Source organism: Palaemon carinicauda, chromosome 9 (assembly GCF_036898095.1).
Source record: "Palaemon carinicauda isolate YSFRI2023 chromosome 9, ASM3689809v2, whole genome shotgun sequence".
NCBI classification, from domain to species: Eukaryota; Metazoa; Arthropoda; class Malacostraca; order Decapoda; family Palaemonidae; genus Palaemon; species Palaemon carinicauda.
Genome location: NC_090733.1, coordinates 76,039,273 through 76,056,245, shown reverse-complemented (window position 1 = coordinate 76,056,245; position 16,973 = coordinate 76,039,273). Strand labels below are relative to the sequence as shown.

Below are 16,973 nucleotides of genomic sequence, written 5' to 3'. Positions count from 1 at the left end.
TCTACTTCTAACGTAAATAATGTCCATTACCAATTCCCTAGCCATAAGGCAGAGGAGAATTTCCCTTTTCATAGTTTGCAGTTTTTCTTCTGTAAGAAAGTAGAGAGAGAGGCCTTGTCAAGTGAAATGCACAAGACCATCTTTTCCTTTATAGGAATCAGTTGTTACATGTGAAGCTACTTGTACATATATGTAAAATGGCCTGTGTTGCTATAGATATCACTTGGACATGCCCTGTAAAGGTTAAAATGTTTTGACAAAGATAGTAAGTAGCCTTGCCATTTCCAAAATCTCAGCTTTTTGCGTGTCAGAAATAATTTTATTACTAATTTGTATTACGGCAGATGTGCTTTATTTATCCCCTACTGTATTTTGTTTGAAAGGGCAGTTTGCTTCTCAGGGAGCTAATGTGATTTTGCTTTAACAAGAATACAAACATGGTTTATTTGCCTTCATACTCTTCACAATAGTTTTTACGTGTTTTGTTAAGGCCACTTTTTTTTCAACTATGTTATCACTCCCAATCCCGTACTCCTATTAGATTTTTGTAATCCAAGAGGAAGACTACAATAGATGCCTTATTCAAAATTTCTCTTATTCATGGTGATCTACGACACAATGCTAGAATTAGCTCCAGAATTTCTAACCATATAAATTTTATCATTAAATAGACCCTGCAATGTATAGATTTCATGAAATTCAAACACAAAAACATGGGCACATGAAAAATAGCATAATCTAACGGCCTCCTCAAAAACTAAAGTTAATATATTTCCTTCAGCGTGAATTTTGATAACCTCTAATTTCTACTTCGATTTTTTTCTTCTTTTACAATCAGGATTATATTTTCACTTATTTTTCCTTCTACATATTTTTCCTTCTACAGATTTTGCTATGGAAACTAAGGTTCTGTATTGTTCTATATTCTTCTGCCAGTTTCACTCTCGTCTTTATCCTCTCCCTGTTCAGGCATGAGTCCTTTGTAGTATCTTAAATCACTTCTAAATCGAGGTATAAGCCTAACATCTTAATAATGTTTTAGCATGAGCATAAAGTTATGTTTTCGAGGAATTTCTTCCGCTATGTTGCGACTTGTTGATGGCTGCAATCACACATCACCAACATCCAAGCGCCTTGCCACACTTTCTGCCCTTTGGCACAGCACTGCAAACATCCTTTGGCATTTTAAATTTATGATGGAACAGTAGTCACACCATTCAACAATAAGCACAACAAATTGAAACCACAAAAATAATAAAGAATTGCGAAAAGTTAGGAAAAACAATAATACTAGTCGTGGGACACACATTCAATACAGCAGTCACGACCAAAATCTGTCTTACTCATGCTTTCTCATTAAAAACATCACTCCCAAGCGCACCTGGACTCTTTAGGCCTTACATCTATGTATGGGAATTTCACTTTATGTAAATTAAGTCTCATGACCTTTACAGGGGCTAAGAAAATGATATAAAGTTTCAACATAGAGTAAACCCACGATTCACACTTGGCTCTCGCTCTTACATTCTTCGTATAAATGAAAGGCAGGTTAGCTCTTAACATTCAAATTAAATATGGTAGCAAAAGATCTCTTTGAAAATTGGTACTTTCATGTAGGTTAGAGAAAACACCTGTGATGAACTCTATAGTCGGAGGCTTATTTCCAGAGTTATAAATGATAAATAAGTACAACAAATAGCAGACACACTAACTTAAATATTATAGAATAAATCCTTAATAGAACAGTCCAATACGCTAGAGAAATATTCATTGGTGATATATTTATCAGTTATCAATACCCCTCAGTCAAAGGCACTTAGGAATAGCCTATTTCCTTTATAAACTTTCCTCAGTGGGATATTTTCCCTGTTGGAGCCCTTGGGCTTGTAGCATTCTGCTTTCCCAATTAGGGTTGTAGCTAACAATGACTCCAACAGGGAAAATAGCCCAGTGAGGAAAGAAGATAAGGAAACATAGAATAGTGTGCCTTAGTGTACCCCCATTCAAGAGAACTCAACCCAAGAGAGTAGAAGACCATGATACAGAGGCTATGGCACTACCATGTGGGTAGTATATGTGTTCAGATGCATAATTGCCTTCCCATGCAATAATAGCGTTTGAAATTTAACATAATTCCAATTCTGTAAATATTCATTCGTGATATTGAAAACTCCTTGTATGAATATATTTTCATCTTAACATTTTGACAAATGTCATGTAAGACACTGATTTACAGAGTTGCAGAAACTGTCAGAAAGGACTCCAAATAGGTATTTTCTTATTTGAGCTGTGTACCAAACTCCTTACCACTATGATAATCGTTTCCATGATTGTCTAGATCTGCAGCTATTGTAAACATTTTATTTTTTTGTAGTCTAATGCTTTTCTGACCATCTATGAACATGTATTATTTTTTCTAATTCGTTGAGCACAAAAAAACCTATGAACTATAGTTTGTCATCTTAAGGACCATGGGAAAATCAAGTTAATATTTCTGGCTGAAACAAGTCTTAAATGTAGGCCTGCCATAAGCACAGCTTAATTTTAATTGATAGCACATATAGATTATAACGCCCTTGGCCAAGCAGATAGCCATTTGTGCCTCTCTGAATTTGTATGAATTCTCTAGATGTAAATTGTTCAAATTTAACCTTATATCTTTATTACAGATGAAAACAATCAACTGTCGTGCTGACCTTCATTCTGCATCCTTCTCAAGAAATCCAGATCATTACTATTCCCCTTCAAATTCATCTATCTTGATTTATACCCCTGAAGAAAAGCTCAAGTGCTTCTCAAATGAGTCTTTAGAACATTCTTTGACATTGTTGTTTGCAGCCAGCCAGCCTTCTGCAAAGATAAGTGTCCAGGTAAGAACTTGATCGTTGTTCAGAAGACTAAGCATGATAGTCCGGTTTCTTTTGTGACAACTAATATCAAAGTACAGAAAGTCCCCAACTTACTAACTTTATAGGTTCCAAGAAGCTGTTTGTAAGTCGAATTTTGTTAAATTTTGGCCTAGGGTAGGCCTAATCTGACTCCCATGCCTACGATTTCCAGCTTCAAAAGTCAACAAGTAGTGCTATTTCATGTAAAATAAATATCAGGTTATTGCAAATATTGTTTTGTTTATTTATTAAATGATATAATATTGTTTTATTACAGTATTTCATTATCTTTTTAAATTATATGAACTTTTGATACAATACCTGAGATTTATGATTTCAGTTGCATTTGTATTTTGGGAATCAGGCCATGTCGTCCTGATGGAAGTTCCTTCGTTAGTAGCTTCCTAGGCATATTTGACTACAGTGATATATCCCAGAGAATTTACCAAAGGTATCCAGAATTCTAACTCCTGGAGCGAATATCCCTTAAAAATTTTAAAGGGATATCGCGTAATATCAGAGGACGTATTCTTGACACGTCGCACAGCTATCTACACCCCTAATAGCGTTTTAGCTTCGAGGGGGAAAAGTGGCAAGAATATAGGAGAGTCGTTAAAAAGGCGACGCTCCTACTACCGTACTGTAAATAGTGCGCCAATTCGCCACCGCGCGGTGCCACCTAACCATTCTTTCTCCCGTAGCATTGCTGACCGGTGTTATCCCATGTTTTCTCTCGCTATTTTGGAGTTATTTTGTAGCTATGATGTCTTCACCAGCCTCATCTGCTTCTGGAAAGTTAAGTAATATCTTTGAATTGTGTAAATGTAAGCTCTTGCCAGTTTGACTCTTCGATTGAGATCGTAATTAACATAACAAGAGCTGTTGCCAGCCGGATGGCGTCATGGACGCGGTCATTCTTTCTTGTACATTTAGTTAGCCAGAACGACTTTCCCGGCATTATTGCTTTAATAATTTTAGCTATTTAGAAATTTAGTTAGGGATTTTTATATTATGTCATTGTTGTCGTGGATTTGGCTATTTATATTCGAGACTCACGAGTGCTAGGCTTCCTAGCCTGGGCACCTACACACTTCATGCATGATATAACCTTCCTGGTAAAGTTTTATTGAAGCTCAGGCAATATTTTATACAATTAAGATATTACTGCATAAAATTTTCCTCTTCCGAGATAGTATACGAGAGAGTTTCGGTGAACGATTCTCACTGCTCCAAGGCTACTAGCCTAGGGGCTTTAGTATACTTTCATACATGTCCCCAATTGCTCTTGTATTGTCTTTTAAGGGGAGACTGACACCTCCTATACCTTTTAAGTCGATACTGATCTCCTGGTGAGATTTAAGAGAAATTCCCCCTCCCTCTGATTAGCCTAGGCTATCCTCGGTTAGCTATGCCTTGAACTGAATTCTGGCAAATCTTTACTGGGGTGTTCCGTTTCTTTCTCTTAACCACCGAGTCAGTTTTTGAGCTTAGAACGGGACATCAGAGTAGAATGTCTGTGTTAGGCAACTGACTGTCTTTGTGAAATGATTTCCCAAGTCAGGTTAGGTCGCCTTTACAGGAGGCTAGACCTCCCTAGACCATACCTTGGAGGTTTTAAATGACAATTCCTCCTTCCATGGCCTACCAGACAGTCCTGTGCTGGTAGATCTTAAGTCGAAGAAATGATTTCTTCCACGGCCTAAGATCTTTGGTACGAGATTCTGTTCTCTTGCGAGACAGCGTCCTGTGTGTCGCCTTCTCACTTTACTAATCCAACCTGGGGAAATGATTTCCCCAACTTGAGGTTACCTTATATGAGATCAGAATCCATCAGGTTAGGTAATGCCTTCGGGTATTACCTCACCTATAGGACTCTTGCCCCTTCCCCACTGTCCCTTTTGTGTTGGCTGAGCCATCACTCACCCTGGCCGTCATTCTACATTTGACCCTATGGGTAATCTGAAGAATTGGCCTGAGGTTTCATATCTGCCGCTGGCTGAGCCGGCTGCCGGCAGGTACCCTCATCTTCCTTAGAGTGTTCTTCAGTCCTCCCTTGGACTGCCTTCCATATCCTATATGGATGGGATATGGTTGGATGGAAACCCGAATATAATTCCCCCTTCCATTTGAACCCTCATTCTGGATGTGGGCCGGCAAGGCTGAGCCTTTGCCTTCCTCCATCTTCTCTTTTTCTCTGCCTTTCCTTATACTGGGCCGGCCGCCGGCAGCTACTAGCTGCCGGCGGCCATGTTGGTCGTCTGTCTGCCGACAGTTGCTCTGCCGCCACTTGCCGTGGGTGTCGCTGATCGACGACCCAACGGCAGTAGACATACTATGACTGGCCGCCGGCAACTAGGTTGTCTGCCGGCAGCCGGCCACCCAAAGTCTAGACATTTGCCGCCGGCTTCCGCCGGATCCTACTTGATAGAGGGATCCTTCGGCTGCCGGCTGGCAGAGCCGCTGCCGGCCGGCAGAACCGCTGCCGGCCGGCAGAACCGCTGCCAGCGACCTGCCGTCCATTACTCTGAAGACAGTACCTGCCTTCAATAGCCCAGAACATGCCGGCATATGCCGGCAGGCCCGGCAGGACTGCTGTAGCCCATAAAAATTTTTTCCAACCTACAAGGTGCTTCATGGGCAGCCTATTGTGAGACCATCACATCTAAGAGAGCTATTCTCTCTACCTGTTAATGGTTAACAACCATTACTAAAATCCCCAATATTGAACCTAGAAGATAGTGTTAAGAAGACACTTTATATCAAAGGATATCATCTTCCCCTAAATTCGTTAAGAATTTAGTGTTCAATATTGAAGGAGGTCATAGCAATGGGCTGGACAGGAATCACATGTAGGTGTCTTTCCTATTTTCTAGCTTATTCTATCCTAAGCTAAATAATATTCAAAATATGTATGTTGAAATCTGAGAATTTCACCGAATACTTGTATGCTTTTCTTTCTTTACAGGAGGAGAATCCCGAGTGTGGGAACAACTTTTGCAAGGTCCGCCGTAAGAACTTCAGCGGCCATGGTATGTGCAGGGCCCATGCTCGCTGCGCAGTCACCAAAGGGTCTCTCAATTATTGGGACCCACCGGTATGTACCGTTTGTGATAAACTGGTGAAAGAGGCTTTTGATGATACAAAGTCTACAGAGTCAAGGGATGCAGCAAGGGAGATGCTGCAAAAATGGGTCAGGGGTTTTCAGAAGAACACCTCTGGCCCATACCTTCCTAATGAAAGGGTGAGGGACTGTCTTTTCCCTAGGGCATCTTCGGATGCAGTCATTCCCCAGGCTCAACCTGAGATTCCCCTTGTTCAGATTCCGGTAGAATCTGATGTATCGGACGCCTTGAAGGGCATCCAATTGGAGGACAACATGTCGGTTGTCTCAGAGGAGACTGAGAACAATCTCCTAGTGGAAGAACTGGAACAGGAGGCTGACGTACCTCCTGAAGGTGAAATCGAGAAAGCCGAAACGATTTCGGTGCGATCAGCTGCGGTGACTAAGCCGGTGCCTTCGACTTCTTCTTCTGCCCCCCAGTTAGATTCCATCACTAGTAAGTTGCACTCGCTTTTTTCCGAGAAAGAAGCTTCTCTTCGGACGGAAATGCATCAGCTAGTAGCAACGCGTTTAGCTTCGAAGAAGCTAAACGTCAAGGATCTCCCCGCTTTCTCTGACGTCAATCCTTGGAGATATGCAGAGCATATGCCGATGTCAGGGGGGAAGATCTTCCTCTCGGAGAAACTGGGCACTGTCCCAGTAGAGGAGACAGAGCCAAAAGAGGTCATTGTTCTTGACCTCTCTAAGGCCCAGGCCTTATTTACCAACACCTTGAAGGAGAGGGCCTTTACTAGCTCCAAGGTGCTGGCTCTCAGCAAAAAAACACCCTTCTTTTGTTGCTGACCCCAAACGTGCCTTCCCCTTTATGGACAAAGGGTTTAAAGCAGCCTTAAAGGCGGTTGAGGCAGGGAAACCTTGTCCTACACTTGAGGAGTGTAGACCCTTTTCCCTCGCTTTTCCATCAGATGATCCAGACTGGAAGGATGTCCACAACACCTTCACAGTCGGGAAGCTGGAGGCAGACATTGCCGGACGACAGTTCAGCGAAGACCTCCCGAAGTTGTCAGACTTTCTCCTGCGCAGGGAGCAGGAGACAAGAGAACGTCTTGCTGCCTCCATGTCTCTGCAAACTGGGCTAGAGACAATGGCAAGCATCCCGGACACCCCAGATATGTACATGGTCTTCGCCAAATCTCATTTGGCGACGGTCACCAAAGACTTGTACAATTTTATTAAAGCCCGAAGGGCTTGTAGAGAGTTCGTGTTTGCCTCGGCTGCGGTGAGGCACGAACCAAGGAAGCTGATAGCCTCCAACATCTGGGGAAATGACCTCTTCCCAAGCAAAGTGGTCAAAGAGGTCGTGGACAAAGTTGCAATGGAGAATAGGAATCTCCTCTCCAAGTGGGGCTTGTTCTCTAAAAGAAAATCTTCCGCTGATGAGGGTCCCCAGCCGAAGAATAAGTCAAAACGACCAAGAGTGCCCTCTCGTTCAAAACAACAACAACAGCTTCCCATGGCCACGGTGCCCCAGACGGTGGCACAACAAACCACCACCTTCCAACTGGTGCCCCAAACGATGGCGACTCAGTCGCCCGTGTTCACCCCAGTCTTCGAAAGGCAATCAACGACCTTTAGGCTGAAGTCTCGAGGTTCCTTTCGTGGATCCTCTAGACGCCCCTTCAGAGGTAGGGGCAACAAAGGTGAACGTGGCCAAAGAGGTAAATCCTCCAACCAGCACTCAAAGTGAGATGCTACCGGTAGGAGGGAGACTTCTTTTCCGGGATTGTTGGACCTTCGATCCCTGGGCCCACAGCCTAATCAAGAATGGATTAGGGTGGAGTTGGAACACAATTCCACCAAACTTCCCTCAATTCTTCCAACACTCAACCCCCATACTGGAAGAATATGTTCAGGAACTCTTGAACAAGAGAGTTATAAGGAGGGCGAAGTCCATCAAATTCCAAGGAAGGCTATTTTGTGTTGTTCCGAAGAAGGACTCGGAAAAGCTCAGAGTCATTCTGGACTTATCACCACTCAACAAGTTCATAGTGAACTACAAGTTCAGAATGCTGACGCTTCAACACATAAGGACCCTTTTGCCCAAACGGGCATACACAGTCTCTATAGACATGACGGATGCGTACTGGCACGTCCCAATCAACCGCCAAGTTTCCCCCTACCTAGGGTTCAAACTACAAAAAAGAAAGTACGTTTTCAGAGCCATGCCCTTCGGTCTAAACATAGCTCCAAGGGTATTCACCAAGCTTGCGAATGCAGTCATTCATCAACTACGCCTAAAGGGAATTCAGGTTATAGCCTACCTGGACGACTGGCTGGTGTGGGCAGCATCCGAGGAAGAGTGCTTGCAAGCCTCCAAGGAAGTGATCCAGTTCCTAGAACACCTAGGATTCAAGATCAACTTGGGAAAGTCTCGATTATCTCCAGCTCAAAAGTTCCAGTGGCTGGGTGTCCACTGGGACTTCAGTCACACTGCCTTTCCATTCCATCAAAGAAGAGGAAAGAGATAGCAGGATCTGTCAAAAGACTCCTTCAGTCCGCCCGGATATCAAGAAGGCAACAGGAGAGAGTGTTGGGGTCCCTCCAGTTTGCCTCAGTGACAGATCCAGTATTGAGAGCACAATTAAAAGATGCATCAGGAGTTTGGAGAAAATACGCATCAAACGCTCGAAGAGATCTAAAAAGACCGATACCAAATCGTCTGCGATCCCTACTCAAGCCATGGTCGGAGGCCAAGAACCTAAAGAAGAAGGTACCCTTGCAACCGCCTCCACCGTCAGTCACCGTTCACACAGATGCCTCAAAAGAAGGGTGGGGAGGTCACTCTCATCATCGGAAAGTCCAAGGAACCTGGTCTTCCCTCTTCAAAACCTTCCACATCAACTTTCTGGAAGCCATGGCAGTCTTTCTCTCACTGAAGAAACTGAAACTTCGCTGCTCAATCCACATCCGTCTGGTTCTAGACAGCGAGGTTGTAATGAGATGCCTAAATCGACAAGGCTCGAGATCGCCTCAAATAAATCAAGTGATACTGGCCATCCTCCGACTAGCGGAGAAGAAGAGATGGCACTTGTCAGCAGTCCACCTTCAAGGGTTCCACAATGTGACAGCGGACGCTCTATCCAGGGTCAACCCGATAGAGTGAGAATGGTCCCTAGACGCAAGATCATTCTCTTTCATCTTACGCAAAGTCCCAGGACTGCAGATAGACCTCTTCGCAACGAGCGACAACAAGAAGCTACCCCGGTATGTAGCCCCGTACGAGGATCCTCTAGCGGAAGCGATGGATGCAATGTCCATAGATTGGAACAGATGGTCCAAGATTTACCTGTTTCCTCCAACCAACCTTCTTCTAAAAGTCCTCGACAAACTGAGATCCTTTCAAGGGACAGCAGCAATAGTGGCCCACAAGTGGCCCAACAGCATTTGGTTCCCTCTGGTAATGGAACTACGCCTGAAGCTGATCCCGTTGCCGGATCCAGTTCTGACTCAACAAGTGCAGAAATTGACTGTCTCAGCTTCATCACAGAAATCCCGGAACCTTCATCTCGTGATTTTCTCGCCTTAGCAGTCAAGAAAAGGTTCGGAATTTCTAGGGACAGTATTAACTTTTTAGAAGAATACAAGTCAAAGTCAACAAGAAGACAATATGAGTCTTCCTGGAAGAAATGAGTTGCCTTTGTCAAGGCGAAGAAACCTAAGGAGATTTCTACGGATTTCTGTTTGTCCTTCGTCATCCATCTCTATGAACAAAGTTTAGCAGCCAATACGATTACTACGTGTAAATCTGCCCTAGCCAGACCAGTGCTTTATGCCTTCCAGGTAAACTTCTCTAACGAAATCTTCAACAAGATTCCTAAAGCCTGCGCTAAACTTCGGCCCGCAGCCCCTCCAAAGCCCATTTCATGGTCTTTGGATAAGGTTCTTCACTTAGCATCAACTCTGAACAACGAAGATTGCTCGCTGAAAGACTTGACTCAAAAGGTGATATTCTTATTTGCACTAGCCTCAGGAGCCAGAGTTAGCGAAATAGTGGCCCTCTCAAGGGATGATGGCCACATTCAGTTCACAGACTGCGGAGAACTGAACCTCTTTCCGGACCCAACGTTTCTCGCCAAGAACGAGCTGCCCACTAAGAGATGGGGTCCCTGGAGAATCTGCCCTGTGAAGGAAGAAGCATCCCTCTGCCCAGTGGAATGCCTAAAGGTCTATCTTTGTAGAACTTCAGACTTTAATGGAGGTCAGCTTTTCAGGGGAGAGACATCAGGTTCAACGTTATCCTTGAAACAGATAAGGGCGAAAATCACCTATTTTATTCGCAGAGCGGATCCAGACAGTACACCCGCAGGTCATGATCCGAGAAAAGCTGCCTCGTCTCTGAATTTCTTCCAAACGATGTCGTTTGAAAGCCTTCGGGCTTATACTGGATGGAAGTCATCCAGAGTATTCTTCAAACACTACGCGAAGCAATTACAGGAAGTAAGATATTTTGTGGTGGCGGCAGGCAGTGTACTAAAACCTGCCGCTTGATTACTGTGAAGAACAGTGCACTATTCGGGACTTTTAGTGAAGGGTGTACATGATAGACTCTTAAGGTATATCATGTTGAGTGATGTGCCTAGTGATGACACTATAGACTGTTCTAACTACACAGGTGACATTAAGGATAATAGACTAACACAAGTGCCATGCATACTTATATGCATAGTGTTCCTAGTAACAACGGAATTCATAGTGAAATATACATATTTCCCGGCTGGTGTTTCCTTTTCAGGTGAAACTTATTATATTTCTGTTATTACTATTTATGCCTTTATGCAGAATTGTTCAGCGTAAAATGTAATTGATTACAACCATGATTTCTATTTTTGTTGTAATAAACAATAGCAGGAATCTTTGCATCTCCTTTCGCCCCAAATATTCTAAATTACGAATAAAGTCAGAGCGTCTTTTGATCCTATCAATATTTAAGAAAATATTGGGAACTAAGGTTACTACTGTTCCAAGCAAACAGGTAAGGACCAATTGCACTAAACTGTTCATCTTACTGAATTAAGGTTTCATACATGAATATAAACCTGTCTGTCTCTTTTAACAACCAGACTCGGGAGGTATCAGTAGCCTACACAGATCAATACCATCTAAGTACAAACTATGCTTTACGTATATGACGACACTAATATACAAACTGTTTGCTAGATTGTTCCTTGAACTCACAATCCTCGGGTTTTTTCCTAGAGTCTACCCAGACTCTTCCCTGTAGGAGGCAGGAAGCACTGACATATTCCATGATCAGTTGAATGATGTATAACGGTAACATCAAGTGTGTCTAGGTCCAGAAGACCAAAGGAAAATTTATCTCGAGATGAACGGCACTATTGAAAATCCACAGATACATTAATGCTCTGATAAACTTCCATCTGGACGATATGGCCTGAGCCTGAAAAACGGATTTTGAGCGAAACGAAAAATCTATTTTTGGGTGAGGTAGCCATGTCGTCCTGATGGACCCACCCTCTTTTGACAAAAGGATAATGAATCCCTCGCTATGGTACTGTATCTGTAACACCTACAAAGCTACAAAGAATGGTTAGGTGGCGCCGTGCTGTGGCGAATTGGCCCACTATTTACAGTACGGTAGTAGGAGCGTCGCCTTTATAACGACTCTCCTATATTCTTGCCTCTTTTCCCCCTCGAAGCGAAAACGCTATTAGGAATGTAGATAGCTATGCGACGTGTCAAGAATACGTCCTCTGATATTACGCGATATCGTTTTTAAATTTTTAAGGGATATTTGCTCCAGGAGTTAGAATTCTGGATACCTTTGGTAAATTCTCTGGGATATATCACTGTAGTCAAATATACCTAGGAAGCTACTAACGAAGGAACTTCCATCAGGACAACATGGCTACCTCACCCAAAAATAGATTTTTCGCTTCGCTCAAAATCCGTTTTGTATCTCAAAATGTTTGTAAGTTGAGGACCTTCTGTAATGATTTCTTATATCGTGTCTTTGCTATAGGATAATAATGGCTATTGATATTGCCTAGGAGGAAATATCTTCCATATAATATATTATATATATATATATATATATATATATATATATATATACACATATATATATATATATATATATATATATATATATATATATATATATATATATATATACACACACATATATATATATATATATATATATATATATATATATATATATATATACACACACACACACATATATATATATATATATATATATATATATATATATATATATATATATATATATATATATATGTCCTAATTCTTGTATGTAGATATGTGATGTATGTCAAGGTAAATGAACTCTATAATCATGAGAATTCCACAAAAACCTATAACTCAGCATGTTGTTGTAGCAAGATTGCATTTTGATAGCAAGAGGAGTTTAGTTGCCTTTGCGCGCTCTAGTAGACAAGGCTCTCATTCCTGAGAGAGTGATAGCTGTGTACAGTATGGTGTACTTACGAACCTTTTGTCAAGTAAAGTGAGGAAAACCCATGTTCCGATGTCTCATTATCCGTCGAGCATGGGACATATTGGTGGCAGGTGTAAAAATACGTCTGTTTGTGTATGCTGTGAGCAAAGTTGTTCTTTGAGCCGGTAAAATAAAAGTTCAAGATGCCTAGATACGCTAGAACTAACGTAGCAGACACTGCTATTGCGGGAGATGAAAATGGAGGAGCAGTGTATAACGTTGCCAATGAAGAACGTAGACAGGAAATTAGAACGCAAGAATTGGAAAATAAGTTAGAAAATTTAGAACAGATAATGAACAGAATCTTGGTTGAACGAGAAGAGGAGCGGCACGTAACCACAGCATATCCGACGTACATAAACGAAGTCCAAACGCACACATGTGAAAGTACACATGCACAGTAGAGTGAAGATACACAAATTGTAGTTCGAAAGTTGCCAGAACTCCAGGCAAGTGTTAGGCCTTTTGATGATCAGTGGCCTAACGAAGGGTTTCAATCGATTGAAGCGTTTTTGACAGACTCTGAAGTAGCCACATATGGGTGGTCGAAAAGAGAAAAAGCTATTCAAGTAATTTGATTGCTGAAAGATGCTCCTGCAAAGGAGGTAATGTGTTGGCCACAAGGCAGTTTAAGAAGTTATACTGAAATAAAGCCAATTTTAATCGATAAGTATGCTTTACCTGATGCGAGAATGGGGGACATAAAAGAAAATTACAAACCCCAAATTTGGGAAGGTGAATCCCTTCTTAGTTTTGCAACTCGCATTTTTCGCGATTGCGATTCGTTTGCTACCCGAAGTGCCAATTTCCCAGAAGGTAATAAATAAGCAATTGCCCATAAACATATTCGCAGATTAGTAAACCCGTATTTATTTGGTTATTTGTTCGATGACAATCGCTCGATAGCAAAAGTAGTGAGCGCGATACAAAACATTTTAAACAGTTTGCCAGAAGAAAAAAGGACTGGGAATAACTGGCCCGATTCCAAGAAGTTAGCAGCCATTAGAGGCACTCGGCAACCCCCTAAGGTGGTTGGGGGAGAACGCAGTCAGCTGGTTAGAAGAGTCTTCAGATGCTGGCAGTGTGGGGGAGAGGGGCACTGACGAGTGGAGTGCCCCACCCAAGGATCCCCCCGCTGTTACACAAAACAGGCCTACGGTCATCTATCTCGAGAGTGCCCAACAAAAAACGCCGAGGGCAGGCAGGCTGTGGCACACGCACACCTCCTCCCGCCCAACATCTGAGGAAAAGGAAACAGAGGGAGGGGGAGACGAGGGAGTTCGATCCCCTCCCCCCCTACATGACATCACAAGCAGTAGCCGAGGAAGCGGTGATGATGGACGTGGCAGAACAGGCACTGGGACCTCCATCGGTACCCACGACCTCACCCCCGCAGCACTAGGGAGCAGCGGCATTGCAGCTGAGGTTATTGGTCATTGCATCATATATCGTAATGGCGGCTAAGAATGTTAGCAGTTAGGATTTATCCTTTTAGATAAATCCATTCGAGCGCTGTTCGACAGAGGAGCCAGCGTTTCACTGATTGAAAAAAGATTCTCCTCAAACCCACTACAGTCAGCGGCATCCATCGTCCTCGACATACCAGGAGGAAATAAACTACGCATAAACCATACAATGATCGTCAACTTTAAGGTGGGATCTGTGAAGTTTACACATGATTTTTTTGTCTTGCCCACCTTGGGAATTCCAGGAATCCTTAGGAATCGATATCATTTCGTGAAGTCAAATGTGCATTTTTGGGTGAAAAGATACAATAACAGTAAAAGCAGGAGGGTATATTTTGCCAATAGAAAGTCATGAGAGAGTAAGTGCTTGTGCGGGCTCAGAGAGACATTTAAGTAAGGTAACAGCTGTACCTGAGAGAGAAGTGTTGTCTCCCCAGACACTTACGAGCATATAAGTGACCCCGTGTCGCCCTGTTCCGGAAGGAACCAAGGTCGTTGTTAAACCCCATGACAATTGGGCCCATATGATTTTAGAGGGCTTATCGGAAATAAAAGAGAACAGAGCTGATATAACGATAATTAGTTTGTCAAATAAAAGATTGTGTTAGGAAGTGATTCTGTGTTTGAATTAGAGTTATGTGAAATTGTGAATAATGGGACGCTGGGAGCCACAACTCCGGAACGCACAATGCACTCAGAATTTAATTATGCAAGCGCGAAAACTATGTCCGTCAGAATATCAACCTGTAGTTAGTGACATTGTCAATAATTATTCCGATATAATTGCAATTGGAGACGAGCCACCCGGGAGGATTGCTCGATTTCCCTTTAGCATTGAAAGTGGGCAGGCGGAGCCGATCAGGTCAAGGCCTTATAAGGTACCCATTCATTTCCAGGGAGAGATAGAAAGGGGAAATAATAAATTAAGGGAACAAGGGATAATCGAGGAGAGCAAATTGCCCTGTGCTTCTCCAATTGTAGCTGTTAAGAAAAAGGATGGCTCGGTAAGATTGTGTGTTGATTATAGGAAGTTGAATGCAGTCACTAAGGATGATGCATTTCCATTGCCCTCGATCGAAGAATTACTTGTGAAAGTATGGTATAGTAAATATTTTACAACTGGTGATTTAAAATCTGGATATTATAAAATACCCATCCAGGAAGACAGTAAATGTAAAATGGCATTTATAGCTAACAATCAACTATCTTAGTTTAATTTTCTTCCTTTCAGTGTTAAAAATGCTCCGAATCATTTCTCTAGAGTGAGTCTAGAGTAATGATTGCGGTTTTATCTCCCTTAATTGGCCACAATATTCTTGTTTATTTAGACGATATCATAATTACAGGGAAAACAGCCGAAGAACATAATAATAATATTCGTAAAATCTTAGAAGCATTGCTACGTAATGATATGAAAATAAATTTGTCAAAGTGCAATTTTTTCTGTAAACAAGTCGAATTTTTAGGTCACATAATAACCCCAGAAGGTATCCAATCCTGCTCCAGTAAAGTAGTGGCTATTAGAGATTTCCCCAGGCCACGTAACTGTAAGGAAGTAGTTGGGTTTCTTGGCCTCACTGGATATTACCGTAAATTCATAAGAGGTTTTGGAAAGATAGCGAGACCCTTAGATGCTTTAAAGAAGCACAAAGTAATAAATTGGGGAGTGGAAGAAGAAAGAGCCTTTAACCATTTAAAAGCTGCCTTAACTAGCAATGAATTACTCGCATATCCGAGATTTGATCGCCCGTTTCTAGTGACAACAGATGTGAGTAGCATAGCTATTAGTGGCGTAGTTTCTCAATGAGATGATAAAGGCAGAGTGACCCATTTGTTTTGCTTCCAGAGCATTAAAAGGGGCAGAAAAGAATTATAGTACTCTACATTCGATCGAGAGGCTTTGGCTATTCTTTAGGTTCTAGAGAGGCATCGGTTCTTTTTATTAGGTCAGTCAATTGAGTTGCAAAGTGATCATCACCCCTTACGTGATTAGTATTATAAATATGATTTGACCTTTCGACTTAGAGAGATGGATTGAGAGATTGTTAGAGTTTAATATAAAGGGTTTTCACCAGTGGCGTAGCTAACAGCGGGCCAGGTGCCCACCCACTGGCCAAGGCCCCGCTAAGGCATCTCCATTGACGAAATATTTTCAAATACTGTATGATAAATGTTACCCCTCAGCAGGAATATGTCTCATGATTCAAAAACTCTGAGAAGTGATAAAATATTATTCACAATGTAATAAAGTGTTATCAGTTGTGCATATATCTCATTGCAATAGATTTACTGTTAGAGATAGATAATCACTTTCGTTTCGCGTGATTGTTTTATATCCGGAATGAGGAAGAAATTCTAATGAGTATTTACAAGTGAACTCTTACAACAATGCATATGTATATATATATATATATATATATATATATATATATATATATATATATATATATATATATATATGTGTGTGTGTTACATATATACAGTGCATATGTAAGTCGATGGTGTTATATATAAAAACATAAATGTGTTTATATATATATATATATATATATATATATATATATATACATATATATATATATATATATATATATATATATATATATATATATATATTTTTTTTTTTTTTTGGGGGGGTGTGCTCAAGCCATGTCATCCTGATGGAAGTTCCTTAAAGTAGCTTCCTAAGGGATATATGTACTACAGTGATATTCCCAGAGAATTTTACCTTTAGGTATCCAGAATTCTAACTCCTGGCGCGAATATCCTTAAATTTTCTCTCAAGGATATCGCATAATATCAGAGGACGTATTCTTGACACGCCACATAGCAATCTGCATCCCTAATAGCGTTTACGCTTCGAGGAGGTGTGGCAAAATAGAAGTGAGCTGTACAAAGGCTACCCCTGTTCTCGTATTACTATTGAGAATACAACAGCGCCATTCCCACGATGGCGGACATTCCTTTTTTTGTAGCAATTTCGCTCGGTGGTATTCCCTGGTGATCTAACTTTTCGA

At 41.7% G+C, this 16,973-nt stretch overlaps 1 protein-coding gene across 1 annotated transcript in view; it reads left to right on the top strand.

The window, feature by feature from the left end:
- Positions 1 to 16,973, top strand: part of LOC137647003 (alpha-1-inhibitor 3-like) — a 99,913-nt gene that overhangs the window by 35,346 nt on the left and 47,594 nt on the right. The window contains exon 9 of the mRNA XM_068380110.1: positions 2,670 to 2,870. Within this exon, the coding sequence (XP_068236211.1) occupies positions 2,670 to 2,870 (201 nt within the window). The remainder of the gene's footprint in view (positions 1 to 2,669; positions 2,871 to 16,973) is intronic.